This window comes from Polistes canadensis, unplaced genomic scaffold (genome assembly GCF_001313835.1).
Source record: "Polistes canadensis isolate GaletaPanama2010 unplaced genomic scaffold, ASM131383v1 scaffold_156, whole genome shotgun sequence".
In the NCBI taxonomy this organism is placed as follows: Eukaryota; Metazoa; Arthropoda; class Insecta; order Hymenoptera; family Vespidae; genus Polistes; species Polistes canadensis.
The window spans coordinates 338,327-363,889 of NW_014569703.1; the positions used below are offsets into that span (position 1 = coordinate 338,327).

Consider the following 25,563-nt stretch of genomic DNA (forward strand, 5'->3'; position numbering starts at 1 on the left):
AATATTAACTTGTGAACGAAAGAAAAAAAAAAACAAAAAGTATATATACATATACATATATATTTAAAGTTGGCGCGTTAGAGATTAATCGATTATCTCGAATAGCAAGTGATACAGATAGTATTCAAGGCGCCGATATTTATAGAAATCCTGAGTTTCGTAGGAACCTACGAAAGCTTTAAGCGTCAAAACTTAGTTCCTGCAACAATCAATGCTTGCATGTGATATTTAGTATTTGGATATTTTATATGATTTAATTGATACGAATGGCCATTAAGATCGATTTCTATATCGAAAGGATTATCCCTTGTTGAATAAATTTCGATCCTAAAAATCGGCGCGACGCGATTAGCACGCGAAATGTCGATCGAACGAAACAAAATTGCCAAAATAATATCTTTATTTTCTACTGGTAAGTAAATATTATTAAAAAAAAAAAAAAAAAATTATTAGCGAAAGATAAATTATCGAATGATGCGTGTATACTCTGTACAAATAAAAATACTGCAAATGTATGCGCTTATTATGGAATACCGTTCGAAGTGTAACGCGAATTCCTTCTTTCTCGTAGTATTCGCGTATTTATGTGGAAGGAAGATGAGGAATAAGTAGTTTAAAAAAAGAAACTCATATAATACAAGTAGAGATTAAAGAAATAATGAAAAACGTCGTCAATCGACAATTGAAATTCCATTTTGTTAGGTTTACATTTTGCTTAGTGTTAATTGGAAAAAAATTGTGTGCATATTCGATGATAGAAAAATTGCTCGGAAGTTTATCATTCGCATTAATTTAAATTGATAAACTCAAACAGAGAACGAGTTTAATACATTACAAGTTCTTATTTCTCTTTCTTTTTCGATCTCTTTTATATATATATATATAGTTAAGTATTCGAGATTTTTTTTCTGAAGGAATATATCTTATCAAAAGAATCGAGAACATCTTTTTGGGAATTATTCTAATTCCAAAATATTCAAATTAATCATTATCTTATATAGTTTAGAGTTTAATTTGTATGGAACGTTGAATAGAGGAATCCGTGGAAGTCATCGTGAAAATTGTAAATAAACGAATAAAGTTAGTGTTCATTATATAAAATCAATTAGTGAATTATGATGTTCACACGTGGTGGTTGTCACGCGAAAAGAAGGAATGCTGGCGGTGGTAGTGGCGGTGACGGTGAAATTAGTAGTAGTAGTGGTGGTAGCGGTAGCGGTGGTGGCAGTGCTAGTGGTAGTGGTGGTGGTGGTGGTAGTAGTAGTTGTGGCATAGGAGGAAGATTTGGAAAGAGAACTTCTTTGGATCACAAGAGTCCTAGACCACAACTTGCAGTAGAAGGATACGCATACAGGTGAATCACTTAAGATGAAATAATTGTTTTTTTGTTTTTGCTTTGTTTTGATCTAATTTTCTAATGTACCGTTAAGTAATACATCATTGCATTTATCAAACAATAAAATATTATTTTAGAACAAGGGTACCAGTTCCTGTGAAACTCGAAGATTTACCACCAACGATATCAACTCCTAGAACTTATGTGTATAGGACAAGGGTACCACGAAGGGATTTCCTTAGTTCATCGCAAGTACCCTTATTAGAAACCAACGTAGGCCACGCGATAACGGGAAGAAGAGGTGCCGTCAAACACAACAAAGTACATATTATACGAGGTCATAGATTAGTTGCTAAATTTTTTAGACAACCAACGTTTTGTGCCTTTTGTAAGGATTTCCTTTGGTAAGTTTATTTCCTACTTATATACATTATATATATATATATATCACGTAAATGTATTGAGCAACTGCACGGTTAAACATTTCGGCAAGTTAAAATTTATTGCTTGCAAAACGCGTCTCTTTAAGTGCCAATTTCTCTGACGAAACTATATTATTCCGTAAAGGAGATTCTTTGATACGATTCAATACGTTCGTCTAAAGATACATTTACACGTTTTATATTAATACATTACATTACTTAAATCACAATTCTCATTATTTACAAATATTATATTTTTAATTATTGTTCAACGATATATTTTGTATCTTTTTAGGGGTTTCGGAAAGCAGGGTTACCAATGCCAAGGTAAATTTTACGCTTTAATTTATTTTTGTCGCTCCGCATTTTCTTAGCTCATTTTTATTATTGTTTCATTATATTTTAGCTTGCCAAACTGCGGTACACAAGAAATGTCATGACAAGTTGTTAACAAAATGTCCGGAAAGTGGTAGAGAGTCAGAAAATACTATAGTAAGTATAAAATATTCATAAAATTTCGTTCTTTTAACGTTTGTATTTCAGAGGAATTAGATGCTGGAATATTTCATGACTTTAGTAAGCGACCGTAATACATATGACGATTTTGTATTTCTTTTAATGATAGTACTTGAGGCAACGTTTTAAAGTGGACGTTCCTCACAGATTTCGACTCTATACTTTCATGTCTCCAACATTTTGCGATCATTGTGGTTCCATGCTATATGGACTATTTCGTCAAGGATTAAAGTGCGATGGTAAGTATGAATCGAAAAGACGAAGATATCATTATGTCATAATCCCGGTGCACCTTTTTTTACCTATTATATGCGTAAGAATATGAATTTTACTAGGTATATAGAAGTATGAGACCGGAAATCATGTATTAGGTTGTCCCATAATTTCTTTCCACGCCACGCTATGTATGACTTCGAGCCGATTATGTTGAAGATGTAAGAAAATAATAGAACAGAACGGTTCATATATTGGGTTGGAAAATAAGAGCAGATTTTTTGCTTGGCAACCAAGTGAGCATGGTTACCTTTAACAAAAATCTATTGAAAACACCGGCCCCCTCCCCGGGGCCTTTAAAAGTTTAAAAGACTTCCTCTTTTTAAAAGTAGGGATGAAAGTGAGAAAGATTAGGGAGCGGATGTTTCTTTTGGTAAACGAAACGAAAACAAATCAATAAAGAATGAAAAACATCGAAAAAATAAATCTTGTTGTTTAAATTCTTAACTTATATTAAAATGTGCCGATCTTTCGGTTTTCAACTAAGCGAGAGGGTGTTTATTCATAAAATTATAAATATTACATTTATTTTAATAATTTCTTCTTCTTTATAATTTATTTATATATATATATATATTTACGTAAGTACTTATTTATACAAAGAGAAAGAGAGGTCCCCCGGGGACCTGTAGATTTTTATTAAAGTAACCATACTCACTTATTTGCCAACCCAATATAAAATATTAAATCAACCTTAAACAACACATATCGTTTATTGAAATCTCATAAAAAAAAAAGGAAGGAACTTATGGAAACAACCTAACATTAAATAAATGACTCGTAACATCGATTATAACTATACAACTGGATATAAACGTTGTACAATATATAAAGTAAAAAAAATAAATACGAAAAAAGAACCAATATGGCGTTTCGTATTTATATTACGATCCTGCAATTAAATATATGTTACGTGCGTCTTCGTTTGATTCTAATTATTATAAAAAAGTTATTAATAAATACTATACAAGGATGTGTGCACGCGTTCATAATACGCGCACATAAACGTATCCATCGTTGTATTCAAGAGTTGTAATTATTAGTAATAATAATGTTTGTATGTACGAAGTTGTCTGAGTCTATGTAATATAGTTAGGCTGTAGGAAGGCTCATACTAGGAATCTATTATTACACTGGGTCGCTGGTTTAAACTCACATCAGTCGGTCTTGGCATCGCAAGCCGTGAGAACGCCTCGTCGTACACCTGAGCCGGCAAGAACCGCGCATAACGCGTTCAGTCTCCTCTCGAACCGGCTCTTCGTTTGTTCGTTCGTTCCTTCATTCCTTCCTTCCTTCCTTTCTTATTTATTCTTTGTCCTCAACAGGGACTACTATTTCTCTTTTTCACACCAAGTCGAATTATTAGTAACAAACATACGTTATTAGAAAGACGTGGTCAAGATGCCGTACTACGGCGACACTACACCTTATTATTATGGAGGGGCATTTTCTAATCATAGTTCTCTTATGACTGGAATACCACGGTAAGCATGAGAATATGATCTTTTGTTATTTTCTCTTTAGAATATTTTTTCTTCCATCTCATTCAACACGAATGTTACATTATTTTGAAACATATATAATAATTTATTCTACTCTACTGTGACCCCCACTTTTTTATAAAGTAATAATAAAAGAGGATAGATAATAAAAATCTACCAAGAATATTATACCTTTGTATTCTTTATTTTGTATTTTTCCGCGTACATTTTTATTTCCACGAAACGATTCTCTACGATCTCGTTCTTTTTCTTTTAGTTTATCACATTCTTCTTCGGCGTGCATTTTATTTTTTGCTGTATGTTTTTGGTTGCAAGCCACCGTTTTTTCTTAGACTCGGTATGACGCTCAACGGATCTTCTTTTTTTTTTTTCTCGCGAACAAAATACGTTTTACGTTTGTTCATTTTGCATTTTATTTCAGAATTTTTCTTTTCTTTCTTTTTTTCAAGACTTTTTCTTGAAAAATATATTGCAACATTAAATTTAATATAAAAAATTTGGAATACAATTCATATCTCGATACCGATATTGATTTTATTAAGATCATATTTACATCTCATTGATGTTTATGAATCGGTTTAATTGATTTATATATTTTGCTTATGCATATACAAGAAGTTAACGTACTACGTATCGTTTCGTGAGTCATTTGTCATTATCCAATAGCAATGCTTCAATCGATTCATTAATTGATCGACATCGTATCGATGGTAGTGTGCCAAATCGGAAGTTTTAGTATTTCACGTGCACCCAACAAGTGTTCGTGAAACACTGTTGTCCTATAACGTAACGTGGTATAAAAATAAACGTTTGGCATTGAGGAGTGTACACGGCTGATCGAAGGGCTGTGATCGATTGATGCTTGGCAGTCACATGTGAACGATCCAATTTGTATTATCCTATTGTTTCTATTTTCCTTAATCTTATTAATATAAAATAGAACAAAATTTACATAACAAATGTATTATTTTATGTTTATTTTTAATCGTCCATCAAGTAACTTGCTCAATTTTCAAGTCTATTTCTATAAATATATATATACATAAAATAAAACAAATAAATTTTTCTCCACCATTCGCGCATATACCTGCCAAGATTAATTTACACTTGTTTACAAGTTACAATTAATTATAGCGAATGCAAAAAAAGAAAAAAAAAAAAAAAAAAAAAAAAAGAAAAAAAGAAAAAACGGATAATACTATATCTACGTAAAACGCGTATCTAATTATCATTTAAANAAAAAAGAAAAAACGGATAATACTATATCTACGTAAAACGCGTATCTAATTATCATTTAAAAAAAAAAAAAAAGTAAAATGATGCTGCTCGTTGGAATAACGATAATTAATAAATTAATACAGAAGTTTCCACAATCCGCTGTCGTCAACGAGATTCGCGCCACACCTGTCGACGATCACGGAATCGTCGTTGAGCAATTTACGACGTTATTCACCGGTGACAACAGCGACTACTCGGGTGAGACGAGTAATCGATACTGCAGATATCGATGTATCAACACCGAGAACACTATCGTCGAGAGACGAAAATCGGCAAAGGGGTAATAATCGGCTTCGACGTGATAGACCAACGATTAAAATAAGATCGCAAGCTTTGAAAGATAATCCGGCATTGCGTGAGCACAATGAGAAACACGAGAAAAGCGTGGGCGAGTTGTTGGTTGAAAAATTCTTGATAAAGGATAAAAAATCTTCCGAGGATGAAGAAACTCGAACGAGACTTTATCATCAGGTCAGTCTTGATCGAGGAAACAATATACAGGATATCCAATCGATGCAAGGAAGGATAACTCGAAGGATGACAAGGAGAAGATCATCGGCCGATATTCAATTAGATGCGGAACAAATTCAACGAGAAGTTGCTTATGCTCAAGTCCAAGCAAAAGTTTTGGATAATTTAGTAGCCGAGGAACAAGCTGAGATCGAGGATGAAGTTCGTAGAGGTACTTTGATCAGGAAAGGTGTTATCAGAGGTCATAGATCAATTTCATCTTTTTTCGACGACAGCGAGGAATCTGTAGAGTCTACTAAAGATGAGGACAATGAGACTGCATCTAAGGTAAAGAAAACTTTTAAGAAGATAAAAAAGAAGAAAAAGGTTCTGGAAAAACCATCGCCTACTGAGGATGAGGAAAAGGAAGAAGACGATGCGATTGAAGTTAAACGATCTGATAGTATTCGTTCTAACGAAGAAACGATTAACTTAGAAGACCCGAAGAAAGATGAAAATCAGGAGGCAAATAAACCCGAAAAGTCTGTTTATAAAATCGAAGCGTCCAACAGTGTCGGTGATTTGTCGACAATTTTGGTTAATGCAATTTCGGATAATACGGAGGAAAAAGCAAGTATCGAACAATTCAGAGAAAGCATTAGGATTCCTGTTCCCAGAAAAGCTTTGGCTAACGTTAAGCAAACTGGGGGCGTTGCCACGGTACCAGAAAATGGTATCATCGATGAAACTGAAACTAAAATCGTGTTGCCAGTTCGTAAACCCTATATCAAAGATACATCGAGGAATAGCGTATATCTTACATTAAAAACTCACGATAAAGAAAAGAAAAAGGTTGACGTTAAGGACGTTGACGTTTCAATTCAACGGAAAATGACTAACGGTGTCGATGCACTCTCGAAAAAAGATTTATTGAAGATTCGAGTAAGGGATACTTTACAAAAAGTTTTAGAAATTGGTAATGAAACTAACGAGAACACTTCTCCATTAGATAAATCATTGAAACTTAACGACGAATCTAAAAACAAAGTCGCATTACCCGAAACAAAAATTGATAAAAGTAAAAATATAGAAAAGTTAATTAATGATAAAACGGATTTAAAGGACGATGTACATATAAAAAAAAATAAAAAGGATACGACTACGACGACGACGACGACAACGTCGAATGACGATAACGTCGAAGTTAAAACGATTAAAATAGATAGTTCGGAAAAAAAGAAATCGATTACAGCAATCGATAAAAGCTCGGAGACATTGAAAGAAAAAATAGACGATATGAAGCGTAAAAAGGTCCTTGATAAAACGGACGAATGTAAATCAATAGTTCGTAAAGATATCATCGAGGATGAGAAAAAGGAAGAAACGAAAAACGATATTATCTTGTCGGGTATCGAACATACGGATAAAAAGAAGATATTGAATAAAATAGAAAATAATAATTCATCGATAAATAATAAAGGGATTGTTATCCGTAATGATACGGTTGAAAACAGCGCCGCGGTGTCGTCGGTGCTTACACCGAAGGCATCGTGGCTGCCAAAACCGTCTAAAATTAATACGGATGAAAATAATGCCGTAGAAGCGCCAGAGCTTTCGTTACGAGCACCACCAGAGTACCTGGCAAATACACCAAAAATTGAAAATCTCGAGGACGGAGGTACGTCATTAGCAAAAAATACGATAGATAAAGGGGAAACCTTGAAGAGGATTCCTCGTGAGAAGAGAACCGATGAGACCAATTTAATTATTACCGTTGATGCGAAATCGAACGCAATTGATTCGGTGATTGCCAAGTCCAAGGACGGTGAGATTCGTGGAATGAAATTAAATGCGAATAATAAGGATTTCGTATCGAATAACACTAAGGACGATTTAATAAAGACCGGAGACAAGAGTAAATCCGCTATGGCGGGGAGAAATACGAAAGAGGTCGACGGCACGATGACGACGACCGTTTTATCGCGAAACATGCCAACGGATTCGACCTATACTAACAAAACTGGTGCTACGTTCCAGAACGGTGTATTGGGTAAAGTCCCATCCTTGATAATAAAACAAAATACCAAATTTGTCGCGGATACTAACGATAAATTAATTAACACGCCGATTAACGAAAAGATTGATGGCGTTTTGAAAAGCGAGTCAAACGAATCGATTGATTTTTGGAGCGAAATCAAAAGTAACGAAACAGAAAAACGAATAGAATCTGTCAATGATCCCAAAGTGGAATCGATTTCTTCGTCATCAGCATCGTCAGCATCATCTTCGTCATCGTCGTCAATAAAAAGGCAACCGGACAATAAGGAAAAAGGAAGTGATCTTAAAATAAGCATTGCACCCAGCACTCCGGCATACTTGTCCAGTAATATCACGGCAGCGATGGTGACGACTACGACTACGACGATTACGACGACTACGACAACGACTACGAGCTTTCCCGAAAAGCGAAGAACGATCGCGAAAAGTCCTCTCGACGAGAACAAGCTTATCAACAATAAAGAAGATATTACATTAACAAAAGTTCCAATTGAAAAGAATAATAAGGAAACGATAATAGTAGAAAAAAAGAAATTACGTAAGAAAGCAGATCTTGTGATTTCTATACCACCACCACCTCCATCAAAGGACGTGTCAAAGGACGTGTCAAAGGATGTGTCTTCGACCGTTAAAAGAAAAACTCCCCTGATCAAAGGAATCGAATCATCGGATAAGAATTCATCTTCAACAGTGTCATCATCCTCAACGCCAACTCAATTGCAATCGGAACTTTCTACACCGGTCAACGAGATCTCGTTACCCATAATAAACGTTGTCGGAGTATTGGAAGTGACATTAACCAATGATCAAATTGAAAAACCTGAGATAGACGAAGAAGATGAGAGTCCTAGCACACCTACCAACGAATGGACCAATTCGACTATCTCACTGATCTCAAAATGGGGCAATCAAGACGATCTTTCTAATGGAGATGATAATGAGAAAACAATGACACCGGCATCATCGAATGAAGCCAGTCTCGTAGCGACACCCAACGATAGTAAACAAAGTAGTCCGGAATCTTCGAAGATAAAGAAAAAAATAGTTAAGAAAAGAAAATCTAGTTCTAAAATGGCTCCCAACGAAGAGGACAAAAATGAGAAAAATGAGAAAAAGGATAGCAAAGGATCGCGCAACGAAACGATATCAAAGACTCGTCAAGAAGGAACGAACACTTTGAAACCACCGGAAAGTAGATCGTCGCCAAGATTAAGTCCTAAGAACTCGCCTACTCAGAGACCGATCGATTTAATAAGAATGTTTTATACTACACCATCTGCTTTACTCACGGCCACGCCAAGAGATCTTTCAAAAGTAAAACGTGCTAAGATCAAAAGAAGGAGACATCAGTCGCGAACACCATCTGTGAGTAGCGACAGTACCGGAAGTACAGCCAGTACTGCTACTACCGGTAGCACCGATGGTAGCAGTGCATCAACCTGCACCGAATTGGATGACGATCCGGAACACAAGAGGATGGCTTCGACCAGAAGCAACGACTCTGGATTCGACGGTTCGCCAAGAATTTCCAGTATTTATCCTAATATCAATCTCTACTACTTATTTTGATATACCTCGTTTGAATTTTCTACCCTTACGTGTTATTGTTGTTGCTTATCCTTTATTCCGTATCCTATTTTAAATGACTAAGCATGTTTCGCTAAAACATTTCATTTATTACGAAAATACGTGTATCATTTGAATTTGATTTTTGGAGAACGCGCTCCTCAGTCACATATTTCTTACCAGTTAATCGGTTTAAAGGTGCATCGAGAAAGACAATGTTATTCCGTTTTTATAATATCAAATTAGATGATATATAAATGTTGTTGTCAATGACGTTTCACGTTATACGCTTATACTTATAAATTCGTGCAGATTGCGATATGGCCTGTCATAAAAAGTGTGAAAAACTCACAGGGAATCTTTGCGGATTGAATCAAAAACTCGTTGCCGAAGCTTTGCAAGCTCTTAAAAAGGGTGAGTATAGATTTGAAAGGGCACGTAACACTTGGTTATATATTATTCGTTTTCTCGTAGACACTTGCAAGAATATTATTCTTGTATTGTTGTTATACTAGAGGAAATGACGAACCGTTTAAAATGAATTCTTGTGGAAAGGGTGGCTTCCTTTCGTTTGCATAATACTTGTTGATAACCAACCCTAATATAATGATTGAGAACGATTCTTGACCCGATGGAAATGGGGGAAAGCTGTGTAAGCTATTAACCGACTAACTTATTGACCACAAATTATATTTTTCAATTTAATCAACATTTTTCTTAACGTTCTCGAATTAAAATTGAAATGAAATTCAATTATCGCATTACAAATCGCTCATTAGCGTCTCGTTTTCAGCTCCGTCGCAATCGTTGGAAAACCAAAGGAACACGGATACGTCGGATCATTTTCCAAGTGGTCGTATTACACCACCGGCAATAAATCTGCCAAGATTCAAAAAGTACGCCGTGACGGATTTTAACTTTCTCAAAGTAAGTCTTGGAAGAAAGATGAGGATCGCTCATTACCCCTGTCGTAAATAGAACGAATTAAGTCGAAGTGCGCTACGATTCGTGGCTCGATTGCAAAATACAACGTTATACTGTTATTCGAACGTTACATCTGTCCGCTGTCTGTGCCTGACAGCACACGAGGCATCGTGAACAACCTCTGATATACTTTACGCGATACCAGACTAAAGAGAAAGATTTACCTCAGCATGTGGGAGAATTAAATTCAATACGTCATTCTTTGCCAAGGTTGCTAGAAATGTTTCTTTAGAGAAATGTGCAAGAATTATTGGCTCGTAGAGTGACCCGAACTAGAATATTATCTCAACTGTGTTTAATAGAATTACTTATTTTCTCTTTTAATTTTAATTCAATACAATACCCATAATTAGATTATTATATTAATAGAAAATTTATACACGTATAGATAAATTTTGATTTGAAGTAAATAGAAATAATTTCTATTTGTTATAAAATATATCAAACGTACAAATGTTACAATTACTTTAGATCTCAAATATAGTTCCACCACGAGTATCGATGAAAACGATCTATAATTCATATAAGTTTAACAAACAGACACGGTCGTGAAAATATGAGGGTCGATACGCGCGAGACGCGTTCCTTGGCACTGTCTGTTAAACTTCCACGCGAAGACTAATTTGAATCACGTGTGTTTACACCGAAGAAATCGGTTGATTCACAAAGAATCGTTAGAAAATAATCCAGAGTATTAAGTGCGAACAATCATCAGAGTTTTCTCTTTGGGTTTATGTTGGAAGAATTACCGCAAATGCCAGAGACTTCACCGTTTGTTTAGCATTCAAGATAGATAAGATTTACATCAATCTCCTAAGTTTCATCGTCTTTATTCTCAAAGCACCGTTGGTTTTGTACTAAAGCCGCAAATAGATCTCACCAATTTAGCATACCGTAACGTATTATTTATAACTTTAATATTCGTGTAGGTTCTACGAGCTTCAAATTTAAGGTGTATGTGTGTGTGTGGAATCTAAAGGACAACCGCGGTCATCGCGTCTGCATTCAAATGTCAACTATTTGAATTCGTTTAATCGTTCCTTTTACCAATAATGTTAATCCTTTATTATTTTCTAGGTCTTGGGTAAAGGAAGCTTTGGTAAAGTATTACTATCAGAATTACGTGGCACGGAATGCGTTTATGCTGTTAAATGCCTGAAAAAGGATGTCGTTCTCGAAGATGATGACGTCGAGTGTACGTTGATCGAACGTAAAGTTCTTACATTGGCTACCAGGCATCCATATCTTTGCCACCTCTTCTGTACTTTCCAAACGGATTCGCATCTATTTTTCGTCATGGAATATCTCAACGGAGGTGATTTAATGTTTCATATACAAAAATCTGGCCGATTTCCCGAAATTCGTGCACGTTTCTATGCCGCTGAAATTTGGTCCGGCTTGAATTTTTTACATAAGAAGGGTATCGTTTATCGAGATCTTAAACTCGATAACGTTCTCTTAGACTTTGAAGGACACATTAGGATAGCCGATTTCGGTATGTGCAAATTACAAATATTCCTGGACAGAACCGCCGACACCTTCTGTGGGACACCAGATTATATGGCACCTGAGGTAGGTTGCGTTATCTCTGACATTTGAAAATACATTTCGTTCCAATTAGTTAACTATAAATAATATATATATATTTATTATAGATTATAAAAGGATTGAAGTATAATCAAGCTGTGGATTGGTGGTCGTACGGAGTATTGTTATATGAAATGTTAACGGGACAATCACCGTTTTCCGGTTGCGACGAGGACGAATTGTTTTGGAGTATTTGTAATGAGAGACCTTTCATACCTCGATATCTAAGTCAAGAAGCAACGGATATTCTAGTCTTGTTGCTAGAAAAAGATTCTGGAAAGAGGCCGCCCGCTCACGAAATTGCAGTACATCCTTTCTTCCAGGTAGTTACCCAATGATTAAATGAATCCTTGCGTTGGAAATCATAGAACTTGTTATTCTTGAAATTCAATGAAAACACAAATTAGCATAGATTAATTTTTATATAAATCTTATTGCGTAGTCTTTGCCTTGGGACCGGCTGGAAAGGAGACAACTTGAACCTCCGTTCAAACCAGCTTTAGAACATACCTTGGATACCAAATATTTCGACACGGCGTTCACAGCTGAAAGACCACGACTCACGCCTATACCCGAACAAATTTTATCTTCGATGGATCAAGGTGTTTTTCGTGGATTTTCATATACAAATCCAAACGCAACTGACTGATATACGAAAGAATTTGTTAGAGATTTTATATTCTTCGCATTCAACGTTATTCCAGTCTTCTCGATTATTTATTAAAGAGCAAGGTTGGACGTTAGGAAATTTCTTTTCGAAAGAAATCATAAAATTAAAGAACGATCGCGTTTAGACGGGTGTAAAATTGTCCAGAAGATTTTCTTTGCGTTATAACACCCACGAGAATCGTTTCTTCTATCGTGAAATTCTTTTATTAAATGTTCTTACAATTAGACGAACGCGAGATGATACATATGTTAGTATAATATATGTCGGGATTAGAAATTTGATCTTCATCTTTTTTTAAACGTAAGTAACGTCGGACACATTATACGATGGATCGTTTATCGACTTTAGTCACAATATGATATATTAGCATAGTCATTAGCAAAGGAATATACGATTTTTGTTCCTTTTTTACACTGATATAATGAGTTTTATCTGTATTCCGTAATAAGTTTGTTTCGTTTAATAATCCTAAAAAGTATTGAAATTAACTTACAAACGCATATATTGCTATAACAATATATAAACATGTTAAGAAGAAAGTACAAGAAACTCGAATGATTTCAATATTCGTTCGTTGTCGTCGAGTTTCCGGAGATGCATAATTATCCAACTGTCATACGATTATTATAACGCTTGGCTTCACTTTACCGTAGCCAAGTTATTAATATCGGAGTACCTTATTAGACAGAGTCTCGAGTCTTTAAACTTGTTTGCTATCATTTTTGTCTTTATTCACGAAAATATTTGTTGTTATTACTTACTTCCGAAATTTACATGTATTTATTATTTCTATAATTTGATCTCATCTAAAAGCTTTGTTTTCACTTTCTTTGCAATACATCAAGTTGATGATGTTTTCTCCTATAGATTCATCTCCCACTCACACTTTTCTTTCATACTCTCTTCGTTTGGCCGACAACTTATCCTTTTCCCTCTTCAGTCTTCCGCTCGTACATTTAGCTTCTCGCAAACTACGCGCTAATTTTAGACCGCCAAGGAATTGGCAAATTGGCATAAGCTTCCGAACCGACAGACTCTGTTTCTTCTTCCTTTTCTCTCTTTTTCTTCTTTATCTCTATATTTTACTCGCTTCCTCTTTCTTTCATTTACTTTCTTTTACTTTCTTTCTAAATCATGAAAAAAACATAGGGGAAAAAAAAGTGTCATCTGGAAACATTTGTCAGACGCGAAGAAAGAATTAAAATGAACGTTTTAAAATATTTCTGAAATATTCTATCTATTAAGAAAATATGTAGTAAAACGTATCTTGTGATCAGACATACATACATATATATATATATATATATATAGTATATATCTATTTATATTTATATATAAACAAATTTTAAATGTTGAGAAAAGCGTTTCGATTCGCGCGAGATCGAAAGTAAAAAAGAAATAAAATGAAAACAATGCGCATCGCGTTACGCAGATATAAAAGTCTCGAAGATAATTTTAGAACGATTCTTTCGTCCTAATGCAATTCGTAACACCTGCGCGTTGTTTCGTGCTACCGTGATAGTAGTACTGTCGTCGAATTTTCACGAATGAATAAATAAGAAATAAATAAAAGCGACAATTATATTTATAATATTATTGTTGTTGACAATTTGTAATAAATTATGTGCTTCAAGAAGATTCTATAAAAAGAAATAATGTATTATATGTTTAACGACTTTATATATATAAAAAAAAAAGAAAAAAACAAATAAATGACAAGACAAGAAGAGTGTAAAACTAGTTGGATAGTATGTATAGAAAGAAGAGAAGATAATCAAGAGCTCCAGCATGAAGAGAGTTTGAAAGTAAAGAGAATGGAAGGTAAAGCAAGAGAGTCGATAACCACAAATAGAAATATTAAAAGCTAGGATGAGCAAATACATTTAACATGCGAATCAACCATATCTGGTCTTAAGATACTTAAAAGCATTAAAACGTGTAGGTGCAGCCATAAGTACAATCTCGTTCGACGGTCGAAGAAACGTAGTACGTCCAGGCAAATACACAGGGCCGCAGTTCGTTGCATCAATTCGAATGTTCAAAGATACTACCGAAGGCGATCTCGTTGCTGCGTTATAAATAGAATTTAGCGTTTACTCCCGCGATTGCGGCCCTACATCGAGGAGAGCTATTTTCGAGATCCATCGCGAGTCGTTACAGTCCTCTTCTTGGTTCTAACGAGTTTCGTTCGGAAGGAGCACTGTAGTTCTTAACAAATAATTCACTGAAAAAGAGAAAAAGAGAGAGAAATAAAGAAACGAGAGAGAGCGAGCGAGAGATAGAGATAGAGAGAGAGAGAGAGAGATCATTTACCTCGCGAAACGAGACGGACGGATGTATTATTGTTTTCAAATTTTTCCCGCTAAGTGAATCTCTTCCAAGAGTATCTTCAAACAATCAAACCCTCCTATTCTATTTTTTTCTTTTCTTATCTTTCCCTTTTCGTTTTCGTTTTCGTTCAAAGTGTTTTTGCGGTAGGAGTTTTATTCTTACCGTACGTGAATAAATCAAAATGTGTTTGCTTGAAGATATTACGTATAATGTTATCGGAAAAATTCGTTTTGTGTTCTTGTCCAGCAAGATATATTTTCGATAAAAACGACGCCATTTCGTAGATGAAAACAATCAAACGTCTAAGGAAGATATCGAGAGAACAACGTTTACGAAGATAAATGAAAAAGTTATCGGCATATACATGTGACGCTAGTGTTTATTCGTTAATTTCTTTTGATATCGTAATTTAGAAAGTGGAAAGCGATATTGGAATCTATCTTTCATATAATGAACGTCTTGATAGTCTGATCGCATAAATTTTTATTATAAAATTTGTCGTTTGATGCCGTGTAACGCGAATAATCATTTGAATTTGCTGTATAAGCTCGTGCATGAATCGATAAGATCTGTTAAAGTTTGACAAAAGTATAAGACAACATAGAGGATGTTCAGTTCCTTAAGATTGGCGACGATGAGGTCGCACAAAAGTCGAGCCAGACCTGGTAGCGTAGCCACGTCGGCAAGTTCGGATTCCGGTAGGGCAGAGGAAGTGCCCCCACTTCTTTTCCATCCCCCAAGTTTTTTGCTTCTCGACGAACAAGACGGGAATATATCGTCACCGTCAAGTGTATCATCTAAAGTCGCACAAGTTAGAGTAGAACGCGAGGGTGGGAGCCTTGGTGTCACTCTACGCGGTGGAGTTTCCAGAGCTCTCGTTGTCACGGGAATGAAAGCGGATGGTCCAACTGCAAAAGAAGGAAGAGTTAGACCTGGTGACAGATTACTTGCGGTAGATGATACCGAATTGAGCGGTTTATCTTTAGCCGAAGCTCAAAGAGCACTTAGAAGAAGTTCAGATTCACCTGTAGCTTCTTTAACCATCGAATACGATGTCGCCAACATGGACGAAGCACGAGCAGCAACGTCTGGTCCACTCTTGGTTCAGCTCGAACGTGGACTCTCAGGTACGGACTTTCGATCTATTCAAATGTAACTTCCTTACTACCTGAAATCTCGTATAGACGTATTATTTTGTCTATACAATATTTAACGTTACGATTACAGGAGAATTAGGTTTAACCGTAAGGGAAATATCTAACGGAGTTTACATCGAGAGTCTTCGACCAGCAAGTACAGCAGATCGTTGTGGCGCGTTACAACCAGGAGACAAACTTTTAGCGGTAGACGATACACCGGTACAGGATGCTGTCACGGCAGCTAAATTATTGAGAAATACTTCGGAGAATTGTCGTATAGCAAAATTACAGATTCTACCAAGACTACAAAGTACATCAGGGAGAACGGTTAAAAGAAGAGCCCAACCTCAGGTGCAACAAAGCTCGAACCAAACCTTGCAAACGAAGGAAAGTTTGACGGTAATACTTCGACCCGATCATAGGGGTTTTGGTCTCGCTTTGAAACAAACGGAAGATCGTATGAATTATGTGATAAACTTCTTGGAAGCTGGTGGTCCCGCCGAACAAAGCGGTGTTCTTTTACCCGGTGATCGAGCAATCGCTATTAATCGTACTATATTACGCGACTTAAAACCTACAGATGTGGCTGATATTTTAGAAAATTCACAAATGGTAATGGATCTCAATATTCGAATTTACAAATGTTCGAAATTTGTATCGAGCACATGTAATTTTCAATTTTATATATAATCGAATGTTTTTCAACAGATTGAACTTGTTACGGAATACAAGGTGGGTGGTCCAGTTGTACCTAATTCTGGTGTTTTTACTGTAAGAGTTGCAAGACCTCTTGGTGGGCATCCTGATTTAGGACTTACTGTAAACGAAGATTTAGTAATTACCGAAGTCCGCAAAGGTTCTCTCGCATATAGAACAGGTAGTTTAGCATCAGGAGATCGTATATTAGCTATTGACAATCAAAAATTAGATGCCGGTGATTTAAGACAAGCAGCGCAATTACTTCACCGACCAGGAAGTTCTGTTGTTGCTTTGACTGTAAGAAAATCAGATCCACTTTCGGAAACAAGGTAAATCATATATACATAATTATTGTAAAATGATCAGAAACATTATTCGAATTTCACATTCTATAGAGATTATTGCAAGGAATCAAGTATAGGAAGTGATACAGTACCTACTCAGTATCCTCCAACTATTTTACGTTCTGCCAGAGAAAGTTTGCCAAGTGTCGATAGCGCGGTGGATTCTTGGGGAGAATTAGGAGAAAGTAGCGGAGCAGGCCCGGAAATATTGAGATTGTGGGATGCGGTTTCTGTGGACAGTGGACAATTAGATCCTCCGACACCACCTTATCAAAAGTATTAAAATGCATCGAAAAATTATTGTATTATTATTAACGAAAAGAAAAAATAATACAGATATTTTGTTAATGTCTATGTAAAATATTTGACATATAAATATTGAGATAAGTTAAACAATATAATAAATTTTAGCTCTCAAGAACACGGGGTATCAGACAATAGACCTCAACAAATAATACACGTATCACTGCACAAGGATCCAGTTTATGAAGACTTCGGATTTTCAGTTTCCGATGGACTTTACGAACGTGGCGTATATATAAATCGTTTGAGACCCGGTGGACCTTGCGACGGAGTTTTGCGACCATACGACAGAATTCTACGTGTAAACGAAGCAAATACAGAAGAATGCGATTGTTGTTTGGCCGTACCATTAATCGCCGCTGCTGGACCACGTTTAGATTTAACTGTGGCTAGGCCACTATCACCTCAGGACATCGTAAAAACTTTGTAGGGCGTAATGACAAAGTAGTTTATTTAATATGAATGATGCTGCTGCGATACTAATATCTCTGGTATATTTTTGTACGCATGTGTTTATTTATAAAAATAAATTTACTATAGATTGCTTTTAACTAGAACATCTTTTCCTGCATACAATTTTTTCTCACTCATACATACTTCGCGCTGATTCATAACACACCAACTGTACAATGTCTTTGTTGGAAGTATGTAAACGAATACATATTCATAGAAGTGCAAAAATTAAGAGATACATTCGTTTAAATTAATCTAATATTCAAATTAATGTACCTGTACATTTATAACCATTACGCATATCTACAAATAGTCAATGTTACATTGTAACAGGATAATATTTTAAGAAACGCAAAATCATGCATTACTTATTAAAAATTACACGCTCGTAATGAATGCATTACAAGCTAGGAAACTCGTCTATGGCCAATACTCTTATTAGCCTTAAATTAGATTTAACAACTCATTATTATCGCAAATGTCAATTTATTAATTGTATAATTAAGTTTTAATATTTAACTAATCGTTGCTAATTGTACCAGCAATCAGCTGTTTTAAAAAGATCCATGCGCATTGGAGATTATATAATCCTACCTTACCAGCAGGTTCGACTTTTAAAAAAGATGCAGTTAAATTGTTTACAATTAAAAAATACATTATTTTAGAACCATCTATATAAGTCCTACATAATACTACTCAAAATTAATTTTAAAAATGAAGATCTAAAAACAGTTAAACGAAACGCAGAACAATCATAGCTACTGATAATGCTAACTCGTAAAAATTAATAAACGCGTCATGAATTCAAAGATACTTGAGAAGTTGTTAACAATATAATACTGTTTTTTCCAATACGAACGTATAAAACAGCTAAGAACTAGCTTGCTTATATTTTGCTCCTCGACGCTATAAACCTTTACAGCTCTTTTTGTGCAAGACAAATAATTGAAATATATATATATATATATATAAACATTCTTTATCATCCTATTTTATCGATGGGATCATTTTACTGAATGCAGAAGTTGTATGTTATCTTGAGTAATCTTTTGTAAAATGAGTTTTTAATTTGTTAAACAGATTCAATCTACTCTCATTGTCATAAGAAAATGAATATTCTTTAAGAGATATATAATTCATATTTTAAAAAAATCAAATACTAAACTGCAAATAATTGATTTCTCTTACTACCCCATCCATTAGGTATAGAAGAATTACTATTACCATTGCGATTTACATTATAATATTTCGGAAGTACACTACTGTCTTTGTCTTTTTCTTGACGTTGATCATATTTGGCTTTATTATAATACAATACTCCTAAAATGGCCATAGCCATACCAAGCACATTTATCCATGTCACTGGATTACCTAATACAAATAATGTTACTCCGATAACAAATATACGTTTGCTAGCACTTGCAACTGCATAGGTCAATGGTGTTACTATTGAAAGCACGGAGAAAGCTATAATATTTTGTAACCAATTAAGTATGCCATCTAGAAATAATAATCCTAGTATGTTATATGAGATATTTACTGCTGTTTTTGTAACGGGATCATGTAATAGATTTATCAAGTCGTGAAATATCCAAATTGGTAAAAACATGAACAAAGCTAAACGTCCTAGTATAAGTAGAAGTCTTAAATGATGAACTCCTGTGTCATGCAGCACCTAAAGAAGAAAAGTATTTGTTTTCATTTGAACATTATATTTCGTTGAATAAAAATATAATGTATCATCAAATTATATGCACCTTTTTAGAGTATATATTCTGTAACGAAAATGCCATTGTAGATGCTAAAGCACTTATTAGACCAATCATGTTGAAACTAAGTTCTGTTAATGTTGCAATGGCCACACCTCCGACAATAGGTACAAGACTAAGATAAACTTTCCAAGTTTGTTTTTCTCGTAAAATTATTCTTGACAAAATCACTGTGAAGAGTGGCATTGTAGCCTTCACTGGGAAAGAGCCAAATTTTTATTAATGTGTAGTACTAATAAAAATATACAAGCTTATAAATAGAATTTAATAAAATTCTATTAATATACTCAGAAGAAAATATTAATTCTAATAAAACAATATATTATAAAATTGTTCAATAAAAATTAAGAAACGAATTGAGAAAGTTTCAATATGTTTGAGAAAAGGAAAATCATATACTTAATCAACAATGTATAGAAAGATAAATATAATCATTTATAAATGTTTACAACAAAAGAATGTATTTTTAAAGTACGCGCCATAAAATAAGCACGTGTCAAGATTATTACATACCAGTGTGGGCATATGACACGGGTACTTTCCAAATGCTGACGTGGCTGAACACATTGGCAAGAAATTTGCCAAGTGCTAAAGGCACGATTAAACGCAAGTAATAACTCCAAGGAATATTGGAAGGAGACTTGCGTACACCCCATAAATTGAAAAATGGACCGGAGTAAACTGTGATTGAGGTTAACTGTACCATTGTCACCGTGAGTGGATATGGAAAATCGGAAAGTACCATCTTGCCGACGACATTGCTGCTGCTAGATACTATGTACCATAGCAGACACAGAAAAAGAATAGTTAACACTTTGCGACTATTCTGTTTGTCGTCCATGATGTTAAAGAAATAGTTAACAGTTTACTTTAGCCTAATGCAACACATACTTCCGCGCATAAACTCAAATGAACTTAAACAATGCGCAACATTTAACTGTAAGGTCACTGCTAGTCACTGGTAAAAGGGTTACCCAGCTAGTTTGACGCATACTGCATGTGGCGCTACTTTCATGATTATTAATCGATCAAATAATTCAACTTAACAACACACATTTCATAGAATTCTATATACGGAAAACAATGCATCTCAGCCATTTTGACATTTGTCTTTCTGTATCTATACTTTATTATATCGCTTGACATTTTTCACCTTTGATCTTCGTATTATCCAATCAAAATTTCCCGCCGATTTGTCCATAAAATATATCGATTAACGATATCGTTAATCGATACGTTAATCGATATATTCTAATACTTTTCAAATCTATCAATAATTAATATAATTTTATTAATACAAAATAATTTAAAATAACACAATTGTTTAACTATTTTAAATTTTTGTTAATATTAAATCGTATATATATAGTCAATACGTTAGTTTTTAGAAACAAGTAAAAAAGAAATGCTTATGATTGGTTGTTCGATCAAATTATACACTTTTGTCATTTATGCTTTTAGATAAGTCTCGAATAATTGTTTCTTTCTTTTTCTCTCTTTCCTTTAGGTAAGATTTTTATTTTGATTAATATTAATATAATTATTTTTAAAACTCGATTACGTGCTTACACGTTAAATTAACAATTTGATTACAAATAATTATAGAAATAATACAGTAGTGTAATAAGCACGCATGAGTAAAGATTCTAACTATTCGATGTTTGTAGGATAGAACTCGTTTATGTATATATGCATATACTCGTTCGTGAATCGGATGATCTGTGATTTTTCTTATGTGTTGTTACCATGGCTAAAACATCATATAAATTAAGTAGTGTACTTTTTGGGCATACATCGGATGTGAGAGCAATAGCAACTTTCGCAGATGGATCCATAGTTTCTACGTCCCGAGACAAAACTGCTCGCGTATGGAAACCAAGCGGGTATTTAACCTCTATTTTTTTTTCATTTTATTTCAAATTTAATATATTATTTATTATACGATAAAAATTATATAAAAAGATATATATATATATATCTATATAAAAAAAGAAACAGAATATATGCATTAAAAATAATTACAGGAATGGAAAGGATTATATTGAGACAGCAGTATTAAAGGGACACACTAATTTTGTCAGTTCTGTCTGCGTCATAAATCCATCCGAGCAAAATCCTAAAGGTTTAATTATAACTGGAAGCAATGACAACACTATATGTGTCTATGAACAAGATCAGATAGAACCATTCCATATTATAAAAGCACATCAGAATACAGTATCTAATTTAAGAACTGGAAAAGTAGAAAATACCTTTCTTTCGAGTTCTTGGGATATGACGGCCAAATTATGGAGTACTAAGGATTTAACAAATCCTTTGATAACTTTAACAGGCCATACCGCAGCAGTGTGGTGTGTTACAGACTTAATGGACGGTAACATAGTAACTGGGTCTGCTGATAAATTGATTATAGTATGGCAAAAGGATGGTTCTATTAAATTTAAATTATCTGGTCATAGTGATTGTGTTCGTGGTATTATACCTATAAAAGACAGTGAATTCTTATCATGTTCTAATGATAGTACAGTACGACATTGGAATAGTACTTCTGGAACCTGTTTAGGAAATTATAGTGGGCATGAAAACTATATTTATAGTATAACAGCTTTAACAAATGGCTCTTATGTTTTTACTTCTGGCGAAGATCGTACTATCAGAGTATGGTTAAATGGTGAAATAGATCAGATTATTACTTTACCTACACAATCAGTATGGTGTATAGATTTATTACCAAATGGTGATATAGTTTCTGGTAGTTCCGATAGTATTGTTAGAATATTTTCGCCAATTCCGGAAAGATATGCTTCAATTAAAACATTACAACAATTTGAAGAAGAAGTTGCTAAAACAACAATTAATAGTGAGCAAGAATTAGGAGGTTTAAAAATAAAGGAGTAAGTATAGACGAATATTTTGCAATTTTAAGTAAAAAATAATAATATTTCGTTTGTTATAGTTTACCCGACGCTAAGGCATTAGAGCAACCTGGTCAAAAAGAAGGACAAACCAAAATGATATCTAATGGGAATAATGTCGTAGCATATAGTTGGTCACAAAATGAACAAAGATGGATATTAATTGGAAATGTGGTGGGAGCATCTGGTGGTAGTACTGCTACATCTGGAAAACAACTCTACAATGGAATAGAATACGATTATGTTTTCTCAGTAGATATACAAGATGGTGTTCCACCTTTAAAACTGCCATATAATAATGGTCAGGATCCTTGGGTTGTCGCACAAAAATTCCTTCATGATAACGATCTTAGTCAATTGTTCCTGGATCAGGTATAAATTACTAAAGATTTCAACTATTAAATAAATATACATTCGATACCCCCTAATTTTTTAATTATTATTATAATCGTTTATGTTTATATATATTTAGGTTGCAAATTTCATAATTAAAAATTCTCAACAAATTCCTATCTTAAATGATAGTGTTCAATATATAGATCCATTTACGGGAGGAAACAGATATATTCCTGGATCTAACATAACTGATAGTCCATCAGAATCTTCCTCCAGAAGTAATCAGAGTTATTCAAGTCTTTCCTCTGCATGTCCTTCTTATATACCACATATGAAATATTTAAAATTAGAACAAGCCAATTTACTTGCTATAATCGGTAAGCCAAGTTCTCCTTATTTAGTATATAAAAAGATATATTATTTATACACAATTTATCATTTGAATGATAAAATACATATATATAAAATATTTCTTTTTTTTTTTTTTTTAGATAAATTGAGTGAATTAAACGCAAAACAAGAATGTACTTCTAAGATATCCGAAGCAAAATTAGAAATAATAAAACGCTTGATGGAAAATAAGATACATGAAAAACATATTATAGCTGATGCTGTTGATATATTAAATCAAATTTTAAAGTGGCCTGAGAACCTTGTATTTCCAGCTCTTGATATAGCACGTCTTGCAGTACTCCATAAAGATATAAATGAGCAAATAAGTACACCAGATATATTAAAAATAATAGACAAACATATTAAACCTGGAGCAATAGCTTCAAATCAAATGCTTACATTTAGATTACTAGCAAATTTGTTCCATCATGAAAAAGGAGAAAATTTTTGTCTCTCCTACAAAGATGATATATTAAAAGCAGTATGTAATTTAAATTCTCTTGGAAATAAACAGAATCAGGTATGAAAACAAAATATTATAATATTTGTAATTAAAAATATATATAAAAGAATGCAAATAAAAATGATTTCTATTTATTCCAGATCGCAATATCAACTTATATGTTGAATTTGATAGTTGCACTTAATAAATGTAATGATACATCTGGTAAGATAAGAATTTTAAATACAATGTTTATGGTACTTCCTCGTTTTAATGAACCTGAAGCTGTATTTAGAGCCCTTGTTGGACTAGGAACTCTGTTGGCTGCTACACTGAATCCAGATGAGCGTAATGAATTAATTAAAGCTGTGCGTCAATCAGAAAAAATACTCGACGTACTAAAAACTATGTCTGAAAATGCACATGATGTTAATATTCAAAAGAAAGTAGCTAACTGTTCAAAACAAATTATAGATTTGATTACTTAAATGTTTGACTTATAATTTCCTCCATACAGGTAATTACTTGCAAGATTGTTCAATAATTTATATACATACTGAAAAAAGAAAGAACAAATAGTTTTATAACTTATGATTTTCAGCATATATATATTTCTTGTTTCAAAATAATACAATTAATTATTGTTAAATTGTTCTTTAAATTATTTATAAATTGGATACTACAAATAAGAAACAACATTATACATAAAATATGTGATCTTTTCTATTAAATAAAATAGATCTGTTTACATATCATTTTCTAATATATGTATATATATATATGTTTTATTATAAATGAATTAAATATAGTCTCATAAAGATGTTCAAATAATAATTGATAGTATTTATAAACTGATATATACGGTTACAAAAAATGTATCATATTAATCAAATTTGTACGTGATACAGACAATTCATAGTAGACTGATGATAAATAATAACTCGTAATATACAATTATACTTATATTTATACAAATGTGAAAATTTTTAAATGAGATAGTACGTTTAATTTATTTATTAAATATTAATTTACTTAATTAAACAGCATTCATTTGACCGTTTATGCAATGAATATGAATAATCGATAACGATTTATTGATATTTTTTGAACGATCTATTTAGTTTTATTATATCGTAAAACTACATCATATGTCATTTAAAACAAGGAAAATTAATTTACTAAAATGACAGTCCTTTATTTGTCTCGGATAAGATAGGTTGTATTTCTAATGAAATTAGTCAAAATATATACAACGATGAATATAAAATAATTTATGTAATATACGTAATATTTGATTAAATTTTCTTGGACATTTGTCCTTTAAACATACAACAGACAACAGTGTGATAGTAGAATATTATTATTACATTAACGTCAAATATATATTTTCTTAGTTGTATATCAATTTACTCTTGCAATAGTTAAGAAATAGTTATTATATCTTTGCAGTTAATTATATGAAAAATAACATTCACAGTATACATTCATTAATTTCTATTACGCTTGATGAACAGTACATATAACGTACGAAAGATAGTTACACAGTGTACCAAGCCATTTTGGCTCGTAATGGGAATGTGAATGTAACTTTTTTATTTCTTTTTTTTTTTATATTTTTTTATATATATAAAAATAACTTTTAATATATATTTGAGATCTGAAAGATAATGGAAACATTACCGTTTCGTACAATTAAGAATCCAATTGAATATACGGATTGCTTATAGCATATAAATAGCTGCATTCTGGTCTTAATATTGATGCACAAGAGCAAGACGGTTGCTTAGAAAATCTTCA

General features: G+C 33.5%; 5 protein-coding genes across 11 annotated transcripts; 4 read left to right on the forward strand and 1 right to left on the reverse strand.

The window, feature by feature from the left end:
- Window positions 1-29: 29 nt before the first annotated feature.
- On the forward strand, window positions 30-3,114 carry LOC106788903 (putative protein kinase C delta type homolog). 3 transcript variants are annotated; one of them, XM_014752609.1, is made up of 5 exons: window positions 30-1,354; window positions 1,474-1,740; window positions 2,054-2,085; window positions 2,165-2,250; window positions 2,384-3,114. In XM_014752609.1, the coding sequence occupies exons 1-5, from the start codon at window positions 1,116-1,118 to the stop codon at window positions 2,597-2,599; spliced, it is 840 nt and encodes a 279-aa protein (XP_014608095.1). In that variant the 5' UTR covers window positions 30-1,115; the 3' UTR covers window positions 2,600-3,114. The 3 variants fall into 3 exon arrangements, with proteins under 3 accessions (XP_014608095.1, XP_014608096.1, XP_014608097.1); XM_014752610.1 differs by having other exon boundaries at window positions 2,422-2,586; XM_014752611.1 differs by having other exon boundaries at window positions 2,443-2,586.
- Window positions 3,115-3,514: 400 nt separating this feature from the next.
- On the forward strand, window positions 3,515-14,235 carry LOC106788901 (serine-rich adhesin for platelets-like). 4 transcript variants are annotated; one of them, XM_014752603.1, is made up of 7 exons: window positions 3,515-4,031; window positions 5,411-9,366; window positions 9,714-9,815; window positions 10,195-10,328; window positions 11,463-11,957; window positions 12,041-12,295; window positions 12,415-14,235. In XM_014752603.1, the coding sequence occupies exons 1-7, from the start codon at window positions 3,949-3,951 to the stop codon at window positions 12,619-12,621; spliced, it is 5,232 nt and encodes a 1,743-aa protein (XP_014608089.1). In that variant the 5' UTR covers window positions 3,515-3,948; the 3' UTR covers window positions 12,622-14,235. The 4 variants fall into 4 exon arrangements, with proteins under 4 accessions (XP_014608089.1, XP_014608091.1, XP_014608092.1 ...); XM_014752605.1 differs by having other exon boundaries at window positions 5,411-9,348; XM_014752606.1 differs by lacking the exon at window positions 9,714-9,815.
- A 614-nt stretch (window positions 14,236-14,849) lies between these two features.
- Window positions 14,850-18,531, forward strand: LOC106788895 (glutamate receptor-interacting protein 1). 2 transcript variants are annotated; one of them, XM_014752596.1, is made up of 6 exons: window positions 14,850-16,100; window positions 16,201-16,331; window positions 16,404-16,724; window positions 16,821-17,140; window positions 17,207-17,431; window positions 17,567-18,531. In XM_014752596.1, exons 1-6 carry the CDS (start codon window positions 15,581-15,583, stop codon window positions 17,886-17,888), a joined length of 1,839 nt encoding a protein of 612 aa, XP_014608082.1. In that variant the 5' UTR covers window positions 14,850-15,580; the 3' UTR covers window positions 17,889-18,531. The 2 variants fall into 2 exon arrangements, with proteins under 2 accessions (XP_014608082.1, XP_014608081.1); XM_014752595.1 differs by having other exon boundaries at window positions 16,201-16,724.
- On the reverse strand, window positions 17,909-20,808 carry LOC106788897 (solute carrier family 35 member E1 homolog). The gene is made up of 3 exons (XM_014752599.1): window positions 20,194-20,808; window positions 19,669-19,877; window positions 17,909-19,586 (listed from the first exon to the last, which is right to left on the reverse strand). Exons 1-3 carry the CDS (start codon window positions 20,519-20,521, stop codon window positions 19,071-19,073), a joined length of 1,053 nt encoding a protein of 350 aa, XP_014608085.1. The 5' UTR covers window positions 20,522-20,808; the 3' UTR covers window positions 17,909-19,070.
- A 314-nt stretch (window positions 20,809-21,122) lies between these two features.
- LOC106788894 (phospholipase A-2-activating protein) lies at window positions 21,123-25,102 on the forward strand. The gene is made up of 7 exons (XM_014752594.1): window positions 21,123-21,187; window positions 21,348-21,563; window positions 21,705-22,574; window positions 22,637-22,967; window positions 23,068-23,308; window positions 23,423-23,844; window positions 23,928-25,102. The coding sequence occupies exons 2-7, from the start codon at window positions 21,427-21,429 to the stop codon at window positions 24,252-24,254; spliced, it is 2,328 nt and encodes a 775-aa protein (XP_014608080.1). The 5' UTR covers window positions 21,123-21,187; window positions 21,348-21,426; the 3' UTR covers window positions 24,255-25,102.
- Window positions 25,103-25,563: the final 461 nt, after the last annotated feature.

Coding starts and splice junctions, on each gene's coding strand:
- LOC106788903 (XM_014752609.1), top strand. CDS start 1,116: ATGATGTTCACACGTGGTGGTTGTCACGCGAAAAGAAGGAATGCTGGC. Junction 1,355..1,473: donor GTAGAAGGATACGCATACAG/GTGAATCACTTA, acceptor ATATTATTTTAG/AACAAGGGTACCAGTTCCTG. Junction 2,251..2,383: donor GAGAGTCAGAAAATACTATA/GTAAGTATAAAA, acceptor TTTTAATGATAG/TACTTGAGGCAACGTTTTAA.
- LOC106788901 (XM_014752603.1), top strand. CDS start 3,949: ATGCCGTACTACGGCGACACTACACCTTATTATTATGGAGGGGCATTT. Junction 9,816..10,194: donor TTTGCAAGCTCTTAAAAAGG/GTGAGTATAGAT, acceptor TCTCGTTTTCAG/CTCCGTCGCAATCGTTGGAA. Junction 12,296..12,414: donor CAGTACATCCTTTCTTCCAG/GTAGTTACCCAA, acceptor CTTATTGCGTAG/TCTTTGCCTTGGGACCGGCT.
- LOC106788895 (XM_014752595.1), top strand. CDS start 15,581: ATGTTCAGTTCCTTAAGATTGGCGACGATGAGGTCGCACAAAAGTCGA. Junction 16,101..16,200: donor GCTCGAACGTGGACTCTCAG/GTACGGACTTTC, acceptor TTACGATTACAG/GAGAATTAGGTTTAACCGTA. Junction 17,141..17,206: donor GATCCACTTTCGGAAACAAG/GTAAATCATATA, acceptor CACATTCTATAG/AGATTATTGCAAGGAATCAA.
- LOC106788897 (XM_014752599.1), bottom strand. CDS start 20,521: ATGGACGACAAACAGAATAGTCGCAAAGTGTTAACTATTCTTTTTCTG. Junction 19,878..20,193: donor CGTGTCATATGCCCACACTG/GTATGTAATAAT, acceptor GCTCTTTCCCAG/TGAAGGCTACAATGCCACTC. Junction 19,587..19,668: donor AGAATATATACTCTAAAAAG/GTGCATATAATT, acceptor TTTCTTCTTTAG/GTGCTGCATGACACAGGAGT.
- LOC106788894 (XM_014752594.1), top strand. CDS start 21,427: ATGGCTAAAACATCATATAAATTAAGTAGTGTACTTTTTGGGCATACA. Junction 21,564..21,704: donor CGCGTATGGAAACCAAGCGG/GTATTTAACCTC, acceptor AAATAATTACAG/GAATGGAAAGGATTATATTG. Junction 23,845..23,927: donor TTGGAAATAAACAGAATCAG/GTATGAAAACAA, acceptor TATTTATTCCAG/ATCGCAATATCAACTTATAT.